General features: G+C 36.1%; 2 protein-coding genes across 4 annotated transcripts in view; both read right to left on the bottom strand.

Moving 5' to 3' along the window:
- The window catches only part of LOC135741005 (calpain-2 catalytic subunit-like), a 35,836-nt gene extending 29,447 nt beyond the window's left edge, over window positions 1–6,389 (bottom strand). Inside the window, exons 1-8 of one of the 3 annotated variants that reach the window (XM_065259610.2) lie at window positions 6,160–6,386; window positions 3,719–3,960; window positions 3,288–3,357; window positions 2,793–2,911; window positions 2,079–2,212; window positions 1,162–1,330; window positions 951–1,034; window positions 768–853 (exon numbers count right to left, since the gene is read on the bottom strand). In XM_065259610.2, the coding sequence (XP_065115682.1) occupies window positions 768–853; window positions 951–1,034; window positions 1,162–1,330; window positions 2,079–2,212; window positions 2,793–2,911; window positions 3,288–3,357; window positions 3,719–3,955 (899 nt within the window). In that variant the 5' untranslated portion in view covers window positions 3,956–3,960; window positions 6,160–6,386. Of the gene's footprint in view, window positions 1–767; window positions 854–950; window positions 1,035–1,161; window positions 1,331–2,078; window positions 2,213–2,792; window positions 2,912–3,287; window positions 3,358–3,718; window positions 3,961–6,159 lie in introns of all 3 variants that reach the window. The other 2 variants (XM_065259613.1, XM_065259612.1) reach the window with 2 other exon arrangements.
- Window positions 6,390–7,493: 1,104 nt separating this feature from the next.
- Window positions 7,494–25,835, bottom strand: LOC135741006 (calpain-2 catalytic subunit-like). Its single transcript, XM_065259614.1, has 21 exons — window positions 25,551–25,835; window positions 24,981–25,050; window positions 22,481–22,599; window positions 20,300–20,433; window positions 19,387–19,555; window positions 16,809–16,892; window positions 16,636–16,721; window positions 13,592–13,666; window positions 13,329–13,489; window positions 13,073–13,242; window positions 12,875–12,886; window positions 12,538–12,749; window positions 10,743–10,779; window positions 10,330–10,395; window positions 10,180–10,237; window positions 10,024–10,088; window positions 9,783–9,851; window positions 9,394–9,472; window positions 9,151–9,267; window positions 8,987–9,042; window positions 7,494–8,895 (listed from the first exon to the last, which is right to left on the bottom strand). The coding sequence occupies exons 1-21, from the start codon at window positions 25,785–25,787 to the stop codon at window positions 8,875–8,877; spliced, it is 2,097 nt and encodes a 698-aa protein (XP_065115686.1). The 5' UTR covers window positions 25,788–25,835; the 3' UTR covers window positions 7,494–8,874.
- Window positions 25,836–27,224: the final 1,389 nt, after the last annotated feature.

Genomic DNA, 27,224 nt, shown 5'->3' with positions numbered 1-27,224 from the left:
CACGACTTTCGTTTTTGTGGCTTTTTCTTACTATTGTCACTTGAGGTTGGGGTAAGAATCACTTTCTGTTACATTTCAGACATCCTAACCAAACCTCAACTCTAACCCCAACTCCAGGTGAGAATAGTTTTAAAAAGCGGAAGAAAAACATGTAGAAACCAATACATAAAAGTACATCCTAACCCAAACCCCAAATCTAACCCCAACCCCAAGCGACAATGATTTAAAAATAGGAAAAATAAGAGAAAACAATACATAAAATGACACAAAAAAAGAAAGTGGTGTCATGGCCACGAAAAACTAGAAATTTGTGCTTAAGACACGAAAAAAGTTGAATTTCGTGCCATGGACATGAAATAATTAATTCAATTTTTCGTGACTATTACACGACTTGCTGTGAGATCATGTTGGTTTTGTCTGAGATCAAATTCGTAAGTTTGACATGTCAACTTTGAAGGGTGTATTATGATTTCTTACGAGGACACATTAATTAAAAAAGCTTTTAATGACAGTGAATGTGGTTTGAATTCAATTGATCATTACCGTACATGGCTGTAGTATCTTTAATATTGTATCTTTAATATACTATATTAAAAGTAGTATTTTTAAAACTGTATATTATTATATAAAACAAATTAAATACATTCTGTTTTAACTTTCCAGAAAAGCCAGTTTTAAAAAAGTTATATTTATCAACTAGGCTTATTCAAATTGTGGCTGAATATCTAACATCCTATATCTAACCCACAAGTCAGGAATGAACTCACTTATCACTCCATGCACCCGTCCACTCCGTATCACCCCACGGGTTCCTAAGACGCACCAGCTGCACCGGACGCCCGAGGCAGTGAAGCTGAATTTAAGGGGGAATCAGCAGGACTCCTTCCAGTTATACTTCATATTTTGGCATTTTAGTAAGTTTAACCAAAGCTTTACAAACATTATCTCACCTCCACTGCACCAGTGACAGAGTACGCATGTCCTTTTATCAGCTTTAGGCTGCTCACTGCCTCCGTTTCTTTTGCATTGGTAGCCTAGAAAACAGGACAAATAATACTAGTTTGAGCTGTTTTCAGCAGGATAAGATGGTTTTTATTTAATAAAAGTTATGTTGTCATTGCCTTTATGCTATGGCCCAAAGTAACAAATATAAATACTCACAACAATGGCGCAGCCAAGCAGGGAGCCCAACCCAAGTGCTTTCTGAATGATCTTAAACAGATCTGGAGGGGCTTCACTCAGCATATAGATCTCAGCAATACCTCCCGTAAAGTCCTCAAAACCCTCAGCGGCTCTGCCGCCACTCAGAGCTTCATACGAGCCGTTGACCCTTTAAAATATATTGACATTAATGCATTTGCCAAGCTCTTATCCAAAGTGACTTAACAATCCTATGCACATTGTGGCTGTGTCCGAAATGGCCCCCATACATTCACTTTTCCTTACATTAGTCCACCAGCTTTTTCATCTTCCAGCAAGACGCGAGAATTAATTTTAACGCGAGCCTCAGTAGACGAGTAGCGGCTACCTGTGAGTTGTAATCTCATTTTTGTGGTGCTGTAATGCCGATTTCCTGAATAAAGATAGCCCCCCCCCCCCAAAGAGCACAGCATGGGTGCACAGTGATTTTTGAATTTAACTTATTCACCGTATCCCCCAGTGTAAGGTAAGTCCATACATACCTTTCTCTTCTCTGTTCGTGCTGTAACTTTGTCTGACGCAGCCCCCGCTAGCTTAGCTTAGCACAGAGACTGAAAGTGAATGGCTCCAGCTAGCATACTGCTCCCAATAAGTGACAAAATAACGCAAACATTTTTCTATTTGTGTGTTGTGATTACTTGGGCGGAGTGATTTGCTCGCAGCACCTGAGAAACCAGCGGTGAGGAGCAGAGAGTTTGGTCTCTGACCGAAACGTTGCTGTTTTTAAACGTTTTGAAATAAAGGGAATGTAACACTGTGCAGATATTTTTTCTACTTATCCAGGGAAGTACTTACCCATCATTTTAAATGACTCCAGTACTTTTCATTATAAATAAACACATGACTTGTACCTCTTTATATCTCATACACACACTTACTTTGCATAGGCTTTCTCCAGCAAGGCGCTCCAGAACTCTGAACGCTCTGCTGAATGAACAAACAGCAGCTTTCCTTTTTTGGTAGGCAGGCGGTCATCAACGACAACATCCACCCATTCACCATACTGCCAGAACTACAGAAAGCAGATTGGCATCAGTCGTACCCTCTTTTATTGTCAGACATGTTTTGAACCAAACTCAAATACAATCAGAAGTTCAATTAGGTTTTACCATTTTATATGTGATGTGACCTCGCAAGTTTAAAGTCCCAAATTAAATGTTGATATTTAGGGCGTCAACGTAGTCATGATCGTAAAATAACAAATATGTAATTCATGTTTATTACAAAACATGATAGATTATAAACTAAGTCTTCAAGATGCAATATCGAAACTTTTGTTATTACATGAAGATACTAAAATTGATTTTTTTGCATTTTATTATTTTGATTTTGATCATCTCTGTGTTTACTTTAGGTACAGAAACACACAATGATTCCTGTTTCATTCAGTTAGGAAACTATTTTCTATAATTAGAAAGTGAAAACAGAACATCATTGAGTGACAGTCAGGTCAGTGCTGAACATATATCTCTGGATTCACACAATAAAATACCTATAAGCCACACTAAGCTTTTGAATATTTTAATGCAAATATCTTACAAATGGTTGTTGGAGATGTATAGACCACACTGAATGTTCATGACAAATCTGACCTGAAAGTGAAAGATGCCGGCATAATCGTCCGAAAAGCTCTGATCAGGCGGGACTACACGGCACAAAACATTGTGGTTTAGAGTCAAAGAAGCAATGGCTGCCAGAAGCCAACAGTCACCTGCACAGAGATCATAAGTCATGAGATAGATAGATAGATAGATAGATAGATAGATAGATAGATAGATAGATAGATAGATAGATAGATAGATAGACAGACAGACAGACAGATAGATAGACCCATCGACCTAACCACTAAGCTACATTCCCCCCAATATCTCAATGTGTATGCACCGAATTTTACAAATGGACCTGCACAATTCTAAAATATTATTAATTTGCATTTTAGGTGTTTTTCGGCAAATGTAATTGACGCAAGTTTATTAGTTTAGTTGATTTTTTTCTTTAATATCATGTTGTAAATGTGCATGTGGGAACACTACATGACTGCTCTGGTAACCAGTCTTCCTAAACCACGACATTTATCTCAAGTTTACCTAAAGCCCCTTGACAGATGTCAGTCCGCTTGGCACCATCCACAATAAACTGAGGGTTTGCACACAGCTCCTTAAAGAAAGAAAACATTAAAACACAATTAAAGCTTTTTGTGCCTAATTGCGAAAATGAATAACAATCTTATATTTGCTTTTATCAAACAGCCTACATAAATGTTTAAACACATTTTCTTTGGTAAAATCAGGTGGTAAATGACAACAATGGGTAAGTTAATTGAGATTACAGCATAATGGATGAAGGTAAATGACAGCTAATGATTGGCAGATATAGCACAAGGCAACATAATGCTGGAGGTGTAATTATAGATGTGCTTTTCTTGCAGTGTTAGATGATGTGTAAGTCTGCTTTGAGGACCGTTTCCAAAAATCCTGTATATCCAAACATGTACACATACACTTAAACATTATATTACCTTTGGTCTTTTCCACTCCACTCCTTGTGCCTTGGAGGAATTTGGTCCCAGTTCCTTGTAGCCCAGAGACTTAGAACCCGCAGGGAAGATCGGATCACAAAACAATGTGTTTTTCTTCAACCATTTACGTTTGAGTCTCTGGTAGTCCTGCTTCTTGAATGGTCTCGGTTTCTTGTTTGTCCCAACACCGTCTTCTCTATCCTGCCTTTTAGCAAGAAACTTTGCAGTGCTGCTCATTTTGCCTATTTATCAAATGTGTTTGAATAAAATCAACAAATGCAGTATATGTGAGATTGCTGGTTTTTAAGTGTGAGGTCTGAAATGGTAACGCTTATCTGTGAAACATTTATTGGTCCTGTTGATTGTTTTTGAAAAAATATTTTAAATAAATGAGAAAGAATTGACTAATACAATAATGGTACAATATGCGGGTAATTACTATGCCGAAAAAAGAAAGTAACATCTTAAATTTTAAATAACAAGAGGAGGAGAAGAAAGATGGTAATCTCTTTCCTAGAATTTTTATGGAACTTGTTGGTGAGTTACCATATTCTTCTTGCCCTGCATGCATTACTGCATGCATTTTAGAGGGTATGCACGTGGACTTTTAGTTATTTGTATCGCAAGAGGAGTGTTTATGTTTTTCCCACATACTTTTATTTTGAAATATGAGAGGAAGTGCGGAGGCACTGTTTGTGTATTTTCGCGCAATTTCGCGTTAGTCTGATTAACGCTACTGGAGACGTATGATGAACGTGTACATGCTTTGAAAAAGATTAATTCTACATCTTAGCTCCTGTCTGACAAAGGGCACAAGGTAATGTTTTGATTTTGTACTGTTTGGTGAGCTTTGAGAGACTATAATGTGTTTATTTAACTCATTGTTTATTTGACTCTTAATTTAAAGTGACCAGATTTTTAAAATGAAAACTAGTTCAAGTAGTTTCCTAGTTCAATGGTCAAAATATCATTAAAATCTCATTTGTCGTTATCTATGAATTAAAAAATGGGGACAAAACATTTTCTGCAAAAATGACTTTCTTACTTAGTATTTGTGTCTTGTTTTCAGTACAAATATCGAAACATTCTGAAATGTAAGATGCATATAAGCAAAATCCCCTAAGAAAAAAATCTAGATTTAAGACAAAAAATATTAAAGTGAATTTGTGCTTAAAACAAGCAAAAAATCTGCCAATGGGGTAAGATTTTTTTTGCTTGTATTAAGCATGAATTTAATATTTTTGGAATAGAACTAGAATTATTTTCTTAGGTCATTTTGCTCATCAAGGAAATGCATCCTGTTTTAAGAAAAAAATCCTTTTTTTAATATTTGTACTGAAAACAAGAAAAAATACTAAGAAAGTATTTTTTTAGTGTTTCTAATTCAATTAACTGAACAATTTCTGTAGCCTAAATCTATATTTTTTCCTTTTTTTATTCTGTGCACAAATATGACATACCTCATCAAAACTTACTTCTAAGGTACTTCAGCTGATTTCATTGCATTGTACACCGCAAAAAAATGATTTTCAAGAAAAAATGTTCTTAGTACTTTTGTCTTGTTTTCAGTAAAAATATCTAAAAAAATTCTTAAATTAAGATGCTTTTTTGATGAGCAAACAACCCAAGAAAATAAGTCTAGTTTTTAGACCAAAAATATCAAATTCGTGCATAAAACAAGCAAAAAATAAATAATAATAATAATAATAATGGGGTAAGCTAATTCTTTCAATTTTCAAGATTTTTTTGCTTGTTTTATGCACAAAATCACTTAAATTTTATATATTTGGTTTAAAATCTAGACTTATTTTCTTGGGTCGTTTTGCTCATCAAGAAAAAGCATCTTAATTTAAGAATTTTTAGATATTTTTACTGAAAACAAGACAGAAATTCTAAGAAATTTTTTTTCTGATTGGGTTTTTCAGTGAATTTGTTGGTTGTCTAAAACCTTTTAGTATGCTTTATTTGCAATAAATATTGTTACTGCCAAGTGTTAATAATTCATATTATTAAGGATTATGGTATGGTAAGGTAGTGTTATTAAATTAGCCTGTAGACTAAAATGTGGTTTATTGTCACACTATATATATGGTCTTAGACATTTATGTGTTTATGGACATTTATGTTCAACTTGTGGGGAAATGTCTAATTTATTTTCTGTTTGCTTGTTTGTATTCAGCTCTTACGGTGTTTGTCCTAGAAAATTAAATCCTTCATAAACATCAGCTCAGAGTCAATTGTCATCTGTTCAGCCGGGGATACTTCATCAAGGCTTAATTTTAAACTTCATACATATGTCTGTTGTTGTACTTAATATCCCACCTGTATTCCCTTAAATACCCCGCATCCATATAATTCAGCAATTCATCGTCCACATCACCCTACAAACGTACATTTAGATAAACCAAACCCACACTGCAAAGTAATTGACTCTTTCTCACCTTTTAATTGACTGCGTTGTTAGGTATTCAGTAACCTTGGGCCATGTACGTGGCAGGCTCAGCTGGATCCGGCTCTGGTGCGCTGATCTACGATTTGTTCAAAAGTAACTGTCTCCTTTTAATAAATAAACTCACTCAGAGACTTAATTAATAGAAGTTTTTCGAATCACAATGGCTTCAGTTTAATAAACAAAGTTTTACATAACAAACCATAACAATTGAAAAATGGTAGATCAATCTGCACCTCCCATATTTATAGCACCAAGCCACACTCGATTGCACTACTAGACTGTCAGTGCTTTTCCTTATTTGGATGCAAATTTTTTCCATTCTTCGCTGAGTCACACATCGACTTTCTCTTATGAGTAAACAGAACATTCATAAAGGAAAAAAGAAAGTCATGTGATACATTTTGAGCTTTTTGAAAAAAATTTTTTTGAAACGGGATCTAAATGTTGATCTGTTTTTTCTGTGTATTTGCTGGTTGTTTTGGACGTATGGTAAAATGGGAACATTTCCGAGGACAGTGTTGTGTCAAATGTGCCATATGGCCAAAGAGATAAAGTGCAACGTAATAGTCGACCACAGTTTTCCAAGAAATTATTAAGAGAGTCTTGTGCTAGAAGTTGTGGCCAGCCTTATTGGGTCAAAAGTTGTGTCAGATGTGACACTGAGCTTGCTTTGCGTCGCACAATTCATTTGGCCGTTGCTCAATCGGAAGGCTGCAGCCTCCGGAGGTCGCATGACTGCATACGTCATCAAGTTTAAGTTAACTGAGCATTACATTCACAAATCATTAGCATATTACAACAATTTACGATGAACTAAGAATAATAGTCAACTTTATAATTGTTAAAATTCTGAAATGAGACTTAATGACGTATGCAGCCTGGAAATGCGATCTCCGGAGGCTGCAGCCTTATTGAGAAACGACTATAGTCTGATTTTAATTCAGCGTAGTTACTTTTACCTTTCCACTGTACAAGACAAAACAGAAAGGGGCTGTGTGGGATGCCAACCATCTGCGGATGCGTAATTATCTGATCCAATTCGAGCTTTGGATGCATTAAAAAAAATAAACGTATGCGACTACACCGCATGTGACGCGGCGACCGGAAGTGATGTATTTCAGTGTGTTCCAATCAAAACTATGTGCAAAGTTAAAATTATTAATAATTTTTGTTTTACTTTATCAGTAACACTTGAATACTTTAATTACTGGTAAGTAAATTATTAACTATAAATATATTCGTTGATTAAAGGTTCTCTCCCATGACAGATTTACGATTTAACTACATTTTCATTATGATTGCCACTAGGGGGCGAACTCCCGACAGTTATATCTGTATGTAATGTACAATGGAAAAGCTGTTTAGCCTATATATCTATACAATATTAAAAAAGAAAACATGTAGTTCAATTTTAGTCATTAGGAGAATACTGGCTATATGTTGTGAATACTTGACATGTAACAATTAATGAAAGTTAAACAGTTATAAACAAAATAGGAGTGTTGATCTTTTACACTTTTACTATTAACATTTGGCTCTTACATGTTAAACTATTTTTAAATATTAATAAAGAAAATATGAGTTTTCAGTAATTAAAAGGCTTTTTTTTGAAAATGCATGTTTTTAATATGTTTTTTTCAAATATACTACAACAAAAGTAACAAAAATGACAACAACACACACACATATATATGGTAAAAGTAAAAAATATATCAAAAGTAAAAATAGGGGTAAAGGTTTGGCCCATGTCATATTTACAATTTTAAAATCTGGCCCACGAAGAAAAGTAGTTGAAGACCCCTGCTATAGGGTGACCAAAGGTGTTAGTACCCTGAAGCTATGACCGGAGCTGCCGACTTCGGAGCGGATCCGTTACAAATCCGCCCCGGAGCTTATTGCTATCAGTGTATGTTTGTCCTGTTAGAGAATGGGTGTGACAAAACTGGATTAAGTTTAATTTCTGTTATATCTGCTATCTGACTAATTTAAATATTTCTACCAGCAATATGAATCCCTTCTAGTTTACTATCCTTAATGAAATGACAGAAGGCCTGTGCTACAATAAGAAAAAGATATACAGAGACTGGACAGCCCTGTCGGATTCCTCTTTCTAGAAGAAATCTCTGGGTTGTGCCATGTGCTAACTTTACGGAGCTATTTCCTCCTGCATACATGTTTCCATGGCATTACAAAAATGGGCTACGAAACCAAAACACTCTAAACAGAAAAAAATGAAAGTATGTTCAATAGTGTCAAAGGCCTTGAAAAAGTCCAAAAAAAAATTAAACTGTCATCCTCGATAAGATCAAAGTAATCAATCACGTTGAAGACAAGCCTATAATATTGAAAATATGGCGCCCTTTCATAAAACCTGATTGATTTTCGTCAATTATTGAGTTCAAAATCAACTTGAAACGGCTTGAGAAAACAAGGGCAAACACTTTGTTAGGCCGTGGCATTTAAACGATGCTCAGTTGATACCCAAAGACAAAAATGACATTTTTCATAAAATAAATGTTGTAATAAAAAATGCTAAATGAATACTCAAAACTCAGATTTTTAGATTCATCACCATTAACAAATTGCATATCAAAAACAATTCATGGTTTAGATAACACACTCGGACTGATTTTACTCCATCAGCCCAACCATCCTTCTCCCAGGAATTCTGAGTCTTTTGTTTTTGCAGGAAATTTGTGGATTTTTAGAGGGTCAAGCAAAGCCACTACAAAACAAAGCACATAGACACAATAACAAAACTGTACAATATACAAAATCATCACAGTTTATAATCAGAATTAACATTTGCACTTTACCTCCTGGATATCCAGCTCGATTTTCCCGGTGTTCTTATTGAAGAATTGAAATTGTTCTGTGCAGACAAAAAAGCAAGTAAGCCATTTCTGGTAGCTTGACAGATTAAGTTGGATTATATTGGATACATGATAATCTCTCTTGTTGTAATAACAGATAAACTTACTGAAGCGCATCTCCAAGTGGATCAGGCAGCCCACAAAGTTATCAAAGTAAATGGCTTGGTGCTTATTGGCATAACGTGAGATTATCACCTGAAGTATTTCACCGTTCACTTGGAACCCTGTGGAGAAAAAACGCATAATCAATTTCATTGTGACCACTTTTCCATCTTCATAACACATTGAGGAGGAAAGCTATTTAACATATTTAATAGTTTGTCCTTTAAACAAATTAGTATAAACAATACCTGCATATTTAAGCGCATCTCTCATCTCATATGAACTCATGGTGCCTGACTTGTCTGCGTCACTTTTCTTAAAAATTTCCTGAGGAGTTAGCACAGAAAATAAAATTTAGTATTTACATCACTAACTAAACACAATGAAAAAGTGTGTTTTACAGTTGTGCTTTATGGTCACTTATACTGTACTGTAAATATAGCTATAAATAAAGTTGTCATTTCTCTTTTGAGTTCCTAATCCTAGGTATGCATATTTTGCCTTTTTACAGCAGTAACGATTAAATGAACGATTAAATGAACGAGTGAACGATTAGTCTTAGAATATAGTAAAAAGCTGAATTTAAATTAAATCCACGCTGCTGAACTATATAACTGTGTTAGTTGGTGTGATTTACCAAATATTTCTGGATCTTTATCCACAGGGTGTAAAACTCCACCAGACCAAGTTTGCCATTGCCATCTTTCTGGACTGAGGGTCAAGGGTCATGATGGGGTTATGATAGTCTTATGACTATAAAGTGGCACAAGAATCTTAACATATAAAAATTCAAGAGATAAATTCATCCAAAGATATCTCAAACAATATAAAATTCAGTAATGTATCATTTGTTCATATATCCAGTGAGGAAAGGATACGTCTAGCAGGCTGATAATGTGATGACACGTTTCCCTACTGAAACCATCAGACTTGATATCAGTTCCTGTGTAAAACAATTTAAAATGTTACTGTGTGGATAACAGGCGAGGTAAAAATACTTACTGTAAGTTAGCTTTTAATCTGAATGTTCTTACTTTTAGCGACAAAGTTCTTCAGCATCTGCTGTAGCTCCACCACAGACAGCTCTGAGTCCTGAATAGAAAAGACAAAATTACACCTCAACATTACTGTGATCAACACTGTACATCCTACTGCACCGGCAAATAAAATAAAATTGTACTTACATTTCCAGCAAACTGCATAAAAAGCTGTTTATAACGTATGTCCACATTATTGTCAGATATGCGATCCTGAAAGAAATAAATGATATTTTATCCAATAACTTGGTTTGTTTAATTCAGGGGAAATGTAACTGAATAGAGTATATATGAATTCGTAAATTAAGATGGGTGATTATAAAATGAAATATTAAAATGTGTGTACAAGGTGAAGTACTATAAGTCCTGTGTTTGTCTTTATTTGTTCCATTTAAGCGGTCTTGTGGTGTGACGACATGCATTTTAAAGTACAATACCTCTCAATAATTGTTATAATTGTTGTCACACTCGAGGACATTTTCATGTCAACTACCCATGTTCCTTGCTTACTGAATATCTAAAAACAATACACACTATTTGTAATTAATAGATTAATTTACCTTTTGAATATTTGCAGTGATATTAACATCCAACGGGCTGCATAGAAAAAGAGACAAGAGAAATATATCCATCATGCATTTGTAGGGAATCATTACAATTTGGGACAAAGTCAAGTTCATGTCAAAGATCAGATATTGAGGTTATTTTGAGGGTTTAGTATTATAGTGGTTAAAAATAATGTGGAACAGAACTAGTACTACCATGTGATGTTTATCTAGACAATACCTGTAGACTTAAAGGTGCCAAAGAATGCATTGAAATAATCTGTTAAATTGTTTTCTGATATCTACATAGAAGGTTTGTGGCTTTATTAAGTGCAAAAATTATCCAGAGACATTTTAACATGTCCATTTACAACCCTAGGATTTGCCCTTAGAATGCAATGGTCTATTTTTGCCTTTTGCATGCCCACACTTTGGGCCCTATCTTGCACCCAGCGCAATTGACTTTGTCAGTGACGCATGTATCATTCGTATTTTGCACCAGCGCGTTTTTCCCTCCAAAGACGCACGTCAGCAAACTAGTGAATGAACTTGCGCTCCCTGGGCGGTTTAGCGCAAAAAAGGAGGCGTGTTGAGACGCAAACCATACCTGATGCTATTTTACAATTTAAAAAAAACAATTGCGCCACTGACCAAAAAAAACTAGTCTAAAGTCAGTGGCGCGTTGCGCGTGGTTCATTATGCTATTTTAAGGGCGCATGCTTGACCATAATGTATAGCGTGCACAACGCGCACACACTTTGCTTATCTAATCTACACAGTTGCAACAGTTATTTTTGCAAATCATAAATTGTTACAATAAAAAATATTAATACACAAGATAAGGGAAATCATAGTGGTGAGCATTGTGGTGATAGTTTTTATTTATTGTGAGGCTGCGTTAAAAAATTCTCATGCAAATAATGATTAAAATATTTTCTTAAGTTTGTTGTGTGGCTGTATTATGTTTATTTTATTTAAATAATAATTAAAATGTTTTTATAAGAAACCTTAATGTATGTGAACTGGATTTGTAAGTGCACTTTGGGGTTGGACCTTGCTTGCGTTTCTTGGGTCCGATTTCAAAGCCCCCAAACCCTTTCAGCGGTAAGGGTGGACGCAGATCTGTGTAGAGGCAGATCCACCTCCTGTTACACGGCGTGCCCGATTTATGCTGGCAAGCTTGGGATTCCCCCGTCTCCTGACATCATTGTAGCGCTTGGCGCAACAATGGGGATGCCAGCTGATGAGACAATTGTGGCTATTTCCTCTCACGCCTGTTTAACCTACGCTTATTTGGGTGTGTTTCTCCCATCCCCATACAAAACAACTTCTCTGTCTTTGACTGTTCTGACAAGAACATGGGTCCCCTCTGCTGTGAACCGCTCCTGGCGTGCGCCTGGTAAATCCGTCATAATAATAGCAACCCGCCATGGAACTTGCACCCTTGTGTTTAAAGGGAATGTTGGATAGCGTTCTGATTGGTTTTTTTGACGTTACGCCCAAACCACACCTATGAATAATGAACCTACTTCCGACCAACCCCTTATAGATTTGCGCCTGGCGCAAGAGTTATTTCTCCCGCCGGAAAATAGCAACAGCGCCCAAGATCCGCCCACAAAGTCACTTGCGCATTGCGCTTCGCACTTGCGTTTCAGATCGTTAAAATAGGGCCCTTTGTGTTCAACTGAATGAAGTAAGTCATATACATCTTGGATGGCATGAGGGTGAGAAACTTTTCTTGAGATCTCTATTCCTTCAGCACACACACCTATTAAAACAAGCACTTGTATAAAAAACATTTTTGACAAACCTGGCAGCCGCCTTTTTCTCTGTAAACACACGCAGTATAAAACTTCCCTTGAGATTGGGATCATGAGTGGAGGGGATGATGACATATTCTCCAGGAGGCAACTTAAAGCGCTTGCTTATCTCTCGCTGGTTGAAGAAACCCCTGCTACACGCAACTGAGTGTTTATACAGCAGCACATCTGAGCCGAGATGAACATTACTGCGACCCTTGTACTGCAAAAACATTTATAGCCACAAACACACATTTGAGATGAAGATATCAAGATGGATTACATCAACAAACTTGGAAAAAAGATCCTGTTACCCTAATGTACAAAACAAATAGAGCATGTACACACCTCATCTGGAACCTGAAACACACATACGACAGGATATTACTTTTCTAATATTAAGAGTCATATACAAAATATCAAGGTTGCAAAAAGTTTGTTTGCAAAATATATTACCGGTAATTTTATCTGTAATGTTGGCAATAAAACTAGTTTCAGTGTTAATATCTGTGTATTGCTGGCTGCATGTAAACAGTGTTGAGTTACCTTATAGATAACAAAGCCAATGTGATTCAGGGATCGGCCAGTGCGTTTTTCTTTACGCCCATATTTCTGCATCAGTCCCACCAGCAAAGTGCAACCATCTTCTCCATCATAAGGGTCATCATCAACATCTTCAAGCTTGATCACAAACTGAGGGTTTGAGGAGAATGTAGCTGAAGAGAGAAAGAGAGAATACATAGAAAACATGTTAAAACACACATTTATGTTGTCATGTGTTCTTGTGATTGGTTTAAAATACCTCTATTTTTAATGCAGCCTCCTGCGGTGGATCCCACTATCCAGTTGCCATCAAACTGGCAGTAGTTCCAGTGCCTCACCTCTTCACTGGTTAAAGTGTCTGGAGTCAGATTACAAATCTCCAGCCTTGAGAAATGCCGCACAAAGTCTGAATATGCCATCCTGACAGGAAGGGAAAGAGATATGTATAAAAGGTATATCTGCAAAAAGTTACAGGGGTTGAGTGTGTTTTTTTTTTAGCTGTTCAGATAAAAGTTTTCTTACCAGAATTCTCCATCCTCAGCTGAATAATTCAGTTTAGCTTTCTCATCCAGTCGGACATAATTCCACTCACTGGAGCTAAAAAAATTATTTTTATACAAAGTTATCAGTAAGACTCCACAATGATTCAGGAATATTGTAAATACACAAAAAAATCAGTTTTCTTAGTTACCTTATACTAATGAATTATAATTTGAGCTGTTGGGTCGGATTTTGCAGGAAATGTAACTTATTGAAACAGAAAGTGGATCCAGAATTGCATGTGTGTGCAGCAGTGATAAAAAGTTTGTATTGGGGAATAGCAGCTGTCTACAACAGTGGTTTTCAAACCCTGGGTCGCGACCCTCTGGTGGGTCGCGGAAATTAAAAACTGGGTCGCCACTCGATAGAAAGATTTCAAAAAAAAATTTACTAAAATAATTTATTCAATTTTATTATAAAAACTATAATAATTACAACACACTTGAATAAAAGCACAGTAAAATATCTTTTAAATACACTAAATAAAAAAATACTCCACCACTCTGTCACATGACCCATGTGCGTGCGCAGCTTACTGTATTAAATTCAAAGACAGCAGATTATATTGCGCACGGGGTCACAGCCATTTTTTAAATGATGCAAGGGGGAATAAAAACTCCTAAATAAAAATAAAAATGTGTTTGGTCTGATTTAACAAAATATATATTTGTAATGTATTTCATTGGTTTGTCGAAAGTGAGCGCGGAAATGTTTAGTTGTTTGCTAAGCAAAGCGCCACCATTACGACACGGTTGAGTTTTGCAGTAAGACTGACACGTTATGGTTCTGCTGTTATCTTTGAACTATTTTCGCTGCTGAAACCACAAAAACAGTCAACATTGCGTCTAAAATGTAAGTGGCTTAATATTTATTACTTGTTTAGTGAACTGTCATGAAATCTGTCACATTTTCAACCGTGATGTGATGCTGCTTAAGTGTATCATGTTATTAAAAACTTCAAATTTTTACCGCAGTATGTTTAACCCACTTTGTCAGTGTTAACTCACTTTGTGTTTGCTGCACTTATTTGTTTAACTTAGCGTTATTACATTATGCACTTTCGGTTGTCATTGAGACTAAAGGATGCAGAATCATTAGCGTGTTTTGGTGATTGTTATTGGCGTTTTAATCTAACGTTACTTGTCCCTGATAAGCGGACAAGCATTGATGTCGAGCCCTGCGACGTGTTTTTAGACTGCTTCAGTATAAGCTAGGTCCAATCTTTAAGACTCCTCCGTTGTGTTGCGTATGTCGGTTCTTCCTCGTTTTTTGCCCATTTTCATAATTAATGATATTATGAATTGCAGTAAGGTCCATCTCATTTGTACCCCCTGAAAAAATGAAATGCCCATCCGTGAATTTGTGTCTGGCGTCGGGTCTGCTCATTAGGTAATACATACAGATGCGCGCGTGCACGTTTCACCGGGCTCACTCCACTATGACGGCTTTCGGCCCCGCCCTGCTTCATGCTACTAAGGGGGGGGGGGGGGGGGGGTAGAGTGTGGGTCGCATAATTTTTATTTTTTTAAATTAGGGTCGCTCCTAAAAAAGTTTGAAAACCACTGGTCTACAAAGTACAAAATGATCACAATTACTCAATCCAAATGCTACAAAAAATATTTATAAAAAATAAGAATAATAAAGTTCACATATTAATCATTTACAAAAAGAAAACACTACAATATTTCATTAAAAAAAGATATGACATTTGTAACGACTAATCACAAGCCTCGCAAGAACGAAAAATTGTCTAGAGTACTGTAAGGTCTTTTGCCATCATTTTGCTAATTATAATAATTTGTATATTTAATACTGTATATTCCTATTTATTAATATAATACAACTAATAATAATGAGTAGAACACTGAAAAAAATTTACTTTTTGGTGTAGTAAAATATATTAGGTTAACCCTCATGATTTCTACATATTAACATTTATTAAGAACTAGATTTTCCGAAGTAAAATTATAACTTAACAATACAATACACACTTAATTAACGTACAAAATAAACAGTGTGGGAATAGTAAGTCGCATTATATATTTTCTTGTGTTAATTAAATGTTTTATAGTCACTGCACATAGTCCTAAAATAACTAGTAAATTTTAATAAAAAAATAGTGTCTTCAAATCTGCTTAAAAATTAAGTTAATTTAACTTAAGCGTATAAAATCACTAGGCAATGTTAAAGAAAATAACAAACAGCAAATACAGTAACATACAACAGTAATACAACAGTAAATACAACAATGCTTCAGTATTTAAACAAGAAATAGAATTTACCTAAATAATTAAATAAATGTAACTTCTAAAATAAAAATAATTAAGTGACATTTACTTAATTATTAAACAAATGTTTCATGTATTATTTATATTAAGTAGATTTTATTTGATTTTGGAAAAGTAAGTTGTACTTTAAAAAAGCAGTAAATTTTACTTTAAAAAAGTTTGTGCAAATTGTTATGAGGATTTTTTTAAAGGAAATTTTAAAAAGTTTTTTTTTTTTGGTGTAGTATATTTAATACTGTATATTATTATATTATTATTATTATTATTTATGTATTTAATAATAATATAGTATTTTCAATACTGTACATTATTATATTATTTTTAATTTAGATTATCTTTAATATATAATAATTTTTATAGTAATAATATAGGCACATAACACTAACAGTAAACATATGGGCATAAAAATTATTACTTTATCAAATCTTTTTATCAAATACTTTTCCACTAAGCGGTTTGTGTTTGTACATTTCAAAGACTTTGGGCCATTTTTAACAGTTAAAACTTCATTTAGGAAACCAGTGACTGTGATCCCCATTCCATGCTGCCTTTGGAGTACGCACCGTTCGAATTTGTATGCAGCTTTTAAAGGTGGACTGAAACAAATGAACTGCCTGCTGCGTTCAGTTACCAGAAAAGCTCATTTGAATACATTTATACTCATCCACTTCTATTTAGGCTTTTGTGGCTGAATATCTAACATCCTATATCTAACCAGCAAGTTAGGAATAAACTCACTTGTCACTCCATGCACCCTTCCACTCCTTCTGACCCCACGGGTTCCTAAGACGCACCAGCTGCACAGGACGCCCGCGGTAGTGAACCTGAATTTAAGGGGGAATCAGCAGGACTCCTTCCAGTTATATTTCATATTTTATTAAGTTTAACCATAGCTTTACAAACATTCTCACCTCCTCTGCACCAGTGACAGAGTACGCATGTCCTTTTACCAAGTTTAGGTTGTTCATTGCCTCAATTTCATTTGCACTGGTAGTCTAGAAAACATGACAAATAATCAGTGTTGGGAAAGTTCTACTAAACTACTAAACCAGTTTTAAAATGAACTAGTTCAGTTCATAGTTCATACTTAAAAATTTTAAACTAAGTTCACAGTTCCAAAACTTAAAGGAATAGTCAATTTTCTTAAAAAAAATCCAGATATTTACTCACCACCATGTCATCCAAAATGTTGATGTCTTTCTTTGTTCAGTCGAGAAGAAATTATGTTTTTTGAGGAAAACATTGCAGAATTTTTCTCATTTTAATGGACTTTAATAGAGCCCAACATTTAATACATAACTCAACACTTAACAGTTTTTATCAATGGAGTTTCAAAGGTCTATAAACGATCCCAAACGAGGCATAAGGGTCTTATCTAGCGAAACGATTGTCATTTTTGACAAGAAAAATAAAAAAATATGCACTTTTAAACCACAACTTCTTGTCTAGGTCCTTTACTGCGTGACCTAACGTAAATGCGTAGTGACGTAGAGAGGTCAAGTGTTACATCTATGAAACGCACATTTGCGGACTATTTTAAACAATAAACTGACACAAAGACATTTAATTAGTATCAGTTGACATACAACAACGTCGGAACGGTCCTCTTTCAACACACTTGTAAACACTGGGGCGTAATTTCACGTTCGTCCTCTGTGACCTCTTGACGTCATGACGTATTGCGTGGGGTCACGCTGGCGCATCACGACCGGATCTAGACGAGAAGTTGTGGTTTAAAAGTGCACATTTTTCTTGTCAAAAATGACAATCGTTTCGCTAGATAAGACCCTTATGCCTCGTTTTGGGATCGTATATAGTCCATTGAAAAAAACTGTTAACTGTTGAGTTAAGTATTAAATGTTGGGCTCTATTAAAGTCCATTAAAATGAGAAAAATCCTGCAATGTTTTCCTCAAAAAACATAATTTCTTCTCGACTGAACAAAGAAAAACATCAACATTTTGGATGACATGGTGGTGAGTAAATTATCTGGATTTTTCTTTTAAGAAAATTGAATATTCCATTAATTCATAGTTCTTTTTTCATATGTTGCTGCGAGCTATTATTTTTCAAAATTATTGCCACAGCCCATATAGAACCACAGACAACTATTATTTTACCAGTTTTAACCAGTCACCAGTTTTTAAAATCATGAATCGAATAATTTTCAGATCAGCAAATGGGGGAAATAAGGAAAATAAAATAAGAAAAAATCTAGAAATTATAAGCATATAAAAATAAAAAAGAACAAAGTTACAAATAAAGTATAACAGTAGTGGTATAACAGTCAAATGAATAATAACGCTAGCTTCATTCTTTAAATCTTTTTAAAGCTACAGAAGTGATTTACCTTTTGTCTTTTGTTGTTTGATTAACATAATGACACAAACATAAGCAGATTTCTTGAGGGAACTGCCACTTTAAGCCTGAATAAGCACGGATCCATACAGTATACTGTACGTCTGCAACGCGCATGTCCATACTTCTGCTTACCTTGCCAACCTTTTCATAAAACTTATTACTGCTTTGTCATCTCCATCTGCTTTTGGTTTTGATGACGCATGCTGCAGTGCGACACTGACTGGTGAGAGTGTTGCCAGAATGAACGAGTTAACAGTAACGGCGGATTCACACGGGGCGTAAGCGTTAGCGCTTCCCATTCACTTTTAACGGCGCATTCACACAGGGCGTAAGCGTTGACACTTACCATTCACTTTTAATGGGTGACGTCAAGCGTTGGCGAACTGAATTGTGGATCCGCCGGCGGCAGAAGTTGAAAATTTCTCAACTTTTCAAGCAGCAATTCAGCCATTCAGATTGCCTTATGCAAATAACCTAGGCAGAGCCAGCCAATTATGTTTATGGAAGACCGAGCATGTGCTTCGGCCACTGTGATTGGCTGTTGGCCACGCTTCAGACAAGCCTTCCGTCAAGCGTTAACGCTTTTGCCCCGTGTGAATGTGCCGTAATGGGTGACGTCATGCGTTGCCGAACTGAATTGCGGTACATTCACACAGGGCATAAGTGTTAACGCTTCCCATTCACTATTAATATGTGACGTCATGCGAGGCCGAAATGAATTGTGGATTCGTCGGCACCGCGTCAGTGCCGTTGCTCGCAGCAGAAGTTGAACATTTCTCAACTTTTCAAGCGGCAACGCGTGCGTCAGCCAATCAGATTGCCTTATGCAAATAACTTTGGCTGTCGGCCATGCTTCAGACAAGCCTTCGGTCAACCGTTAATGCTTACGCCAAGTGTGAATGTACCGTAACCTTCATCAGGCAGTAATACAGTATGTTCAGTTCACGTTCCCCCAAAATATGAATGAGTTCATCGTTCAATGAACGCTTTCAGGCACAACACTGCAAATAATACTAGTTTGAGTTGTTTTCAGCAGGATAAAATGGTTTTGATTCAATAAAAGTTATGTTGTCATTGCCTTTATGCTATGGTAACATAAACCCAGTACAAGTCAAATATAAATACTCACATCAATGGAGCACCCAAGCAGGGAGCCCAACCAAAGTGCTTTCTGAATGATCTTAAACAGATGTGGAGGGGCTTTACTCAGCTCATAGTCCTCAGCAATACCTCCCGTAAAGTCCTTAAAACCCTCAGTGACTTTGCCGCAAGTCAGAGCTTCATACGAGCCATGGAGCCTACAAAATATATTGACATTAATGCATTTGTCAAGCTCTTATCCAAAGCGACTTAACCAAAGATATACCATTATTTCAGTATGTGTGTTTCCTAGAAAACAAAACCATGGCTATTGTCCACTGTGTCCACTGTGATTTTGGACACGACTAAAAATGAATGTTCCCTCAAATAGTGCACTATAGGGGGCTATTTCAGACACAGTCTGTATGTTTTGTATGTCAATTGTATTTTGTAATGTAGACTGTGGCCCAGGGTAGTGCTTACCCATCATTTTAAATGAATATTTTTCATTATAAATAAACACATGACCTGTACAGAAGTGTTCGAAGTGTCATGTGTGTTTTAAAAAATATGTGTTTGTGTCATGTGAACCATGTGCATCACGTGTTTTGTCAAAATTAAATGCCTGCTGCACACGCGTCAAAACGCTCACGTTCACAAAATACACACAAGACACTCCCTTAACAGTAAACTATGATTATGAATGAGATTATGCGAGTATCCGGCAAACACAAGCATCTCTTTTATAATAAATCATTTAGACGCGTCTGCAGCAGGCACTTATTTTGACAAGACATGCAATGCACATAGGATCTCTCGACGCGCAGAACACATATTTTGAATTAAGACACCACACACATGACATACATGTTGTGACGAACTTCGCATCGAGCGCCCTCGAATAAAGAAGTCACCGCCCGCCACTGAACCTGTACCTCTCTGTATCTCATACACACACTCACTTTGCATAGGCCTTTTCCAGCAGGGCGCTCCAGAACTCTGAACGCTCTGCTGAACGAACAAACAGCAGTCGTCCATATCTGGTAGGCAGACGGTCATCAATGACAACATCCACCCATTCACCATACTGCCAAAACTACAGAAAACAGAATGACATCAGTAAGACCCTCTTTTATTGTCAGACATGTTTTGAACCAAACTCATACAATCAAACTTTTAACTTTTCCCCGCCATTGACGAGTTATCTCGTCAATCTGCAATACCGCTATTATCCACCAGGTATTATCTTCCGCAACGTATAAAACCCAGAAGTATCGCCCTAGGGCAAACAGCTGTATGTCTGTCTAAGTTTTGAGGATCGCTCTTCATCTGATCTCTATCAAAAGTCCTTCACAAAAAATTAATTATTTCAGCTTTTTGCTCAAAATTCTGTGTTTTCGAAGAAACCTACCCATATTTGAGAGGTGATAAAAAGAGAATGAAGGTAGGATGAAATGTTTTTTTTTTTGTGTATGTGTGTGTTGGAAAGCAGAGGGTCTGTTTAAATATATTGTTTCTTTATATGTAAAGAAGAGCATTTTCTGGGAGGCATTAAACTTTTGTGAAAATCATGATAAATGCTACACAATATGCATGATAAATGGGTCACATCAAATGGTAAAACCTAATTGGACATTAACTCTTACCCCGCCAGCATTTTGTTTAAAGTCGCAAAATCTAATTTTGATATTTAGAGCGTCAAGTAGTCATAATGACCGTAAAATAACTCATATGTAATACATGTTTATTTCAATAAACAATAGGTAACGCTTTAGATTACAGCCCGGAAAGTACTACGTAAGTACAGCGAATTTACAGTGTATGTTTCTGTAATTATAGTAAACTTATGAAGTACGTACGTGTAATTATAAGGGAATAATTTATAATATTTGGGGAACAAAGGGGTAACAACCAGGAAAAATACAAATAATATATGCAGTAAGTATTTTAGATTACTAAACAAAACTTAAAATTCAGTTAATGTGTTTATGCTATTTATTAGTACTATACAATTTATTTAGAATTTTCAATAAAGGTTACTAAGAAAGAAAAAGAGTAGAGGAATTTGTTGGGTCATCAAGCAAAATTAAAAATAGGCAAGGCAACTTTGGTGAAAACAAAGCAAGCAAAACTAGAACTACACTCTTAGAACGAACGTGTTAAAAACAACACATTAGTGTTGATTCTGGGACGACACACTAAATGCGTTGTCCCAAAATCCACCCATTTCTGTGTTATTATAGAAACAACACATTTTGTGTTACTTTTAACACAACTTGAGTTATATTTTAACACAAAATCAACACAAAATGATACATAATGTGTTAAAATTACACATAATGTGTTAAAAACTTAACACACAAAGATGTGTAAAAAATTAACACATCCTTTCTAAGAGTGTATTTTCTTTAGTTACTGTTTTGTGTTGTTACAGTCTAAGTCAAAAAAATGTACCCCCTTGTTTCACGTAGTTACAGAGTAAGTACAGAATCTGCGGGCTGTAAATTAAAGTGGCACTTGTTACCCCCTTGTTTCATGTAGTTACAGAGTAAATACAACATCTGTGGGCTGTAAATTAAAGTGGAACTTGTTACCCCTTTGTTCCAAAAATATTATAAATTGTTCCCTTAAAATGGCATGTATGTACTTTATAAGTACACTATAATTACAGAAATGTATGCTGTTAATTCGCTGTACTTACGCAGTACTTTACTGCATATATTATTTGTATTTTTCCTGGTTATTACCCCTTTATTCACCAAATCTTATAAATTGTTCCCTAATAATTACACGTACGTACTTCATAAGTAAACTATAATTACAGAAACATACGCTGTAAATTCGCTGTACTTACCCAGTACTTTCCGGGCTGTAATCTAAAGCGTTACCAAACAATATATTATAAACTAAAGCTTCGAGATGCAATACTGAAAATTAAATTTTTACATAAAAAAACCTCTAATTGATTTTATTGCGTTTTATTATTTTGACAGTCAGGTCAGTGCCGAACATATATTGTTGGATTCAAAATACAATAAAATACCTATAAGCCACACTAAGCTTTTGAATATTTGAATGTAAATATCTTACAAATGGTTGTTGGAGATTTATAGACCCCACTGGATGTTCATGACAAATCTGACCTTAAAGTGAAAGATGCCGGCGTAACCATCTGAAAAGCTCTGATCAGGCGGGACTACACGGCACAAAACATTGTGGTTTAGAGTCAAAGAGGCAATGGCTGCCAGAAGCCAACAGTCACCTGCACAGAGATCAAAAGTCATAAGATAGTAACTCCTTATTTTTAATTCTTTATTTAGCTGATGCTTTTATGCAATGTCATTAAGAGTATACATAAAGTCATCTATGGTCGTTCTGGGCTTACCATGTTGCTGAAGTATCAACATACAGTAGGTTTTCTTGCTAAAGGATACACTGGTTGTAGTTCATGAATAAACCTGTGTTTGAACCTAAAACCTTTGAGTTACCGACCTAACCACTAAGCTAACTTCCCCCAATAACTCAATTTTCTTCGGAAAATGAAACAATTTAATTCAGCCAAAACATTTACTTTTTTGCTCCATAATGTTAACTTTTTTCAGCAAATTTAATGATTTTTAAATATTATATTGACACATATGGGAAAATTTGATTTAAAAAAAAACCTCAACAATACACCGTGGGTACACACACGGGTGCAATTTTTTTTCAAGAAGATTAAATACTGTAAACAAGAGAATTGTATACCACAGACTGTCAGTATACACCGATATTATATTGGGCCCTATTTTAACGATCTGAAATGCAAGTGCGAAACGCAATGCGCAAGTGACTTTGTGGGCGGATCTTGGGCGCTGTTGCTACTTTCCCGGCGGGAGAAATAACTCTTGTGCCAGGCACAGATCAATAAGGGGTTGGTCTGAAGTCGGTTCATTATTCATAGGTGTGGTTTGGGCGTAACGTCAAATAAACCAATCAGAACGCTATCCAACATTCCCTTTTAAACGCAAGGGCGCAAGTTCCATGGCGGGTTGCTATTATTATGACGGATTTACCAGGCGCACGCCAGGCGCGGTTCACAGCCGTGGAGACCGATGTTCTTGTAAGAGCAGTCAAAGACAGAGAAGTTGTTTTGTATGGGGATAGGAGAAACCGCCCAAATCAGCGTCGGTTAAACAGGTGTGCGAGGAAATAGCCACAATTGTCTCATCAGCTGGCATCCCCAGGACGTTGCGCCAAGCGCTACAATGATGTCAGGAGACGGGGGAATCCCAAGCTTGCCAGCATAAATCGGGCACGCCATGTAACGGGAGGTGGATCTGCCTCCACACATGACGCCAGCAGAGGACATCGCTACGTCCACCCTCACCGCTGAAAGGGTTGAAGGCGGTTTGGGGGCTTTGAAATCGGACACAAGAAACGCAAGCAGTCCAACCCCAAAGTACTCTTACAAATCCAGTTCATATACATTAAGGTTTCTTATGAAAACATTTTAATTATGATTTACATAAAATAAACGTAATACAGCCACACAAAAACTTATGAAAATATTTTAAACGTTATTTGCATGAGAATTTTTTAACGTAGCCACACAATAAATATAAACTATCACCACAGTGCTCACCACAATGATTTCCCTTATGTCATATGTTAATATTTTTTATTGTAACAATTTATGATTTGCAAAAATAACTGTAGCATCTGTGTAGATTAGATAAGCAAAGTGTGCGCGCGTTGTGCACGCTATACATTATGGTCAAGCATGCGCCCTTAAAATAGCATAATAAACAACGCGCAACGCGCCACTGACTTTAGACTAGTTTTTTTTTGGTCAGTGGCGCAATTGTTTTTTGAAACTGCAAAATAGCATCAGGGATGGTTTGCGCCGGAACACGCCTCTTTTTTTGCGCTGAACCGCCCAGGGAGCGCAAGTTCATTCCCTAGTTTGCCGACGTGTGTCTGTGGAGGGAAAAACCAATTGCGCTGGGTGCAAGATAGGGCCCTTTCTCTCTATATAGTTTGTGTTTCAATGATAATTATAAGCTTGATGTTAAATTGTGACTTAATAAAAATTTAAAAAATGACATTTTAACTTAATTTAAATAAATATTCCAATGTTTGCTTTTTATGAGCTCAAATATTAGAATATGAAAACTACCCATCCCTAGTTGGAACCAGTGACCTTCTGGTTACCAGTCTGACTCTACCTGACCTTCACTGACCTGCAGATTGATCCCAACCTGTATAAATTTCTTTGTTCTGCTGAAAAAAAGGAAAATATTTGGAAGAATGTAGGTAACCAAACATTGTTACCTACGATGGCAGTAAAATTAGGTCTGTTTGGTTACATAACTGATGACAGAATATTTGTTATTAATGGACGATCCCCTTAAGTAACAAGCAATAACATTTAGAGTTTGTCTAAAAAGTTTTCGTTAGCAGAAAGCGCTCCGTGTAGGAATGCCAAGTTGAAATACTAAGATTTTAGGCTATCCTGAAATAAAATGACCATTGTGAAACAGTCATGGCAATTTATATGGTCCTGGCTCCTAAATGTTGGTCCTACATCTATACGCTGGTCCTCTGCTGCCAATGACTGTGTTAAAAACCAGTGCACCATGATGAAATTTATCTCAAGTTTACCTAAATCCCCTTGGCAGATGTCAGTCCGATCGGCACCATCCACAATAAACTGAGGGTTTGCACACAGCTCCTTTAAAAAAGGAAAGATTAAAACACAATTACAACTTTTTGTGCCTAATGGCGTACATGAATAGCAATCTTATATTTGTTTTTATCAAACATACATAAATGGTTAAACACATTTTCTCTTGTCAAACCCAAATTTACACCATATGGTATCTAACTATTCAACTATTTTTACAACATAGAAATCAAAACTGGGAATTTGATTAAAAAAATCTAAATGAATAAAATTCAAATGATTCTTACTGATTCAAACACAACAAGACCAAAAGCAGGTGGTAAATGACAACAATGGGTAAGTTTATTGAGATAACAGCAAAATGGATGAAGGTAAATGACAGCTACTGATTGGCAGATATAGCACAAGACAGCATAATGCTGGAGGTGTAATTATAGATGTGCTTTTCTTGCAGTGTTAGATGATGTGTAAGTCTGCTTTGAGGACCGTTTCCAAAAATCCTGTATATCATATAAACATGTACACAACACATTAAAAGTTTACATTACCTTTGGTCTTTTCCACTCCACTCCTTGGGCATTGGGGGAATATGGTCCCAGTTTATTGTAGCCCAGAGACTCAGAACCTGCAGGGAAGGTCCAATCACAAAACAATGTTCTTCTCTCCAAACATTGACGTTTTAGACTCTGATAGTCCTGCTTGTGGAATGGTATCGCCTTCTTGTTCGTCCCAATACCTTTATCTCTATCCTGTCTTTTAGCAAGAAACTTTGCAGTGCTGCTCATTCTGCCTATTTATGTGTTTGATTCAATTCAAGCGCAGTGTGTTCTTCAGTCCTGTATGGTGTGTGAGTGGTTACATGGGGACAGATTGCTGGTTTTTAAGTGTGAGGTCTGCCATAGAAATGGTGAGGGGGCGGAGTCACGCTTATCTGTGAATACATCATTGTGTTAAATGCAAAGACACATTTATATCAGATAAAACATTTGGCTGAAGTTGAAAAACATCTATTGGTCCTGTTGATTGTTTTCTAAAAAAATATTTAAAATAAATTAGAAAAATGTGGAGTACAATATGTGGGTAATTACTATGCTATATTGTTAAACTGTTTTGTGTTGTGTACGTCTGTTACTGAATTTCTTGTACTGCTGCTCATCTTGGCCAGGTCACTCCTGTGAATGAGATTTTTAATCTCAGTGAGTTAAATAAAGGTTTAATAATGCTGAAAAAATAAAGTAACATCTTAAATTTATATGTCAACAAAAACTGAGAGGAGGAGGAGAAGGAAGATCTTCATCTCATCCCTAGAATTTTGATGAAACTTTATTTTGATCTAGCCTTGAGTACTGGAAAATTAAATTGTTAATAATTTGCTTTCCTAAATAAAATTACTACATACCAACTACCTTGGTATGACTTAATTATTTCTTTCTGTATTTTATATATATATATATATATACACACACACATACAGGTGCTGGTCATATAATTAGAATATCATTAAAAAGTTGAAATATTTCACTAATTCCATTCAAAAAGTGAAACTTGTATATTATATTCATTCATTACACACAGACTGACATATTTCATATTTCAGGAGATAATCCCAAATTCAGTATCTCAGAAAATTTGCATATTACTTAAGAGCAATACAAAAGAGATTTTTTTTGAAATCTTGGCCAACTCGCAGGTATGAACATGAAAAATATGAGCATGTACAGCAGTCAGTACTTAGTCGGGGCTTCTTTTCCCTGCAGCAATGTGGCATGGCATGGATTGGATCAGTCTGTGGCACTGCTCAATTGTTATGAGAGCCCAAGTTGCTTTGATAGTGGCCTTAAGCTCTTCTGCATTGTTGGGTCTGGCATATCGCATCTTCCACTTCACAATACCCCATAGATTTTCTATAAGGTTAAGGTCAGGCGAGTTTGTTGGCCAATTAAGAACAGGGATACCATGGTCCTTAAACCAGGTACTGGTAGCTTTGGCACTGTGTGCAGGTGCCAAGTGCTGATGGGAAAATGAAATCTGCATCTCCAAGTTGGTCAGCAGCAGGAAGCATGACGTGCTCTAAAACTTCCTGGTATACGGCTGCGTTGACCTTGGACCTCAGAAAACACAGTGGACCAACGCCAGCAGATGACATGGCACCCCAAACCATCAATGAATGTGGAAACTTTACACTGGACCTCAAGCAATGTGGATTGTGTGCATCTCCTTTC

This window comes from Paramisgurnus dabryanus, chromosome 24 (genome assembly GCF_030506205.2).
Source record: "Paramisgurnus dabryanus chromosome 24, PD_genome_1.1, whole genome shotgun sequence".
Taxonomy (NCBI): Eukaryota; Metazoa; Chordata; class Actinopteri; order Cypriniformes; family Cobitidae; genus Paramisgurnus; species Paramisgurnus dabryanus.
This window is presented reverse-complemented; position numbering and strand designations above follow the sequence as displayed.

Coding starts and splice junctions, on each gene's coding strand:
- LOC135741006 (XM_065259614.1), bottom strand. CDS start 25,787: ATGAGCAGCACTGCAAAGTTTCTTGCTAAAAGACAGGATAGAGATAAA. Junction 16,722..16,808: donor CTGTCACTGGTGCAGAGGAG/GTGAGAATGTTT, acceptor CCTTAAATTCAG/GTTCACTACCGCGGGCGTCC. Junction 8,896..8,986: donor TCGAGCTGGATATCCAGGAG/GTAAAGTGCAAA, acceptor TTTGTTTTGTAG/TGGCTTTGCTTGACCCTCTA.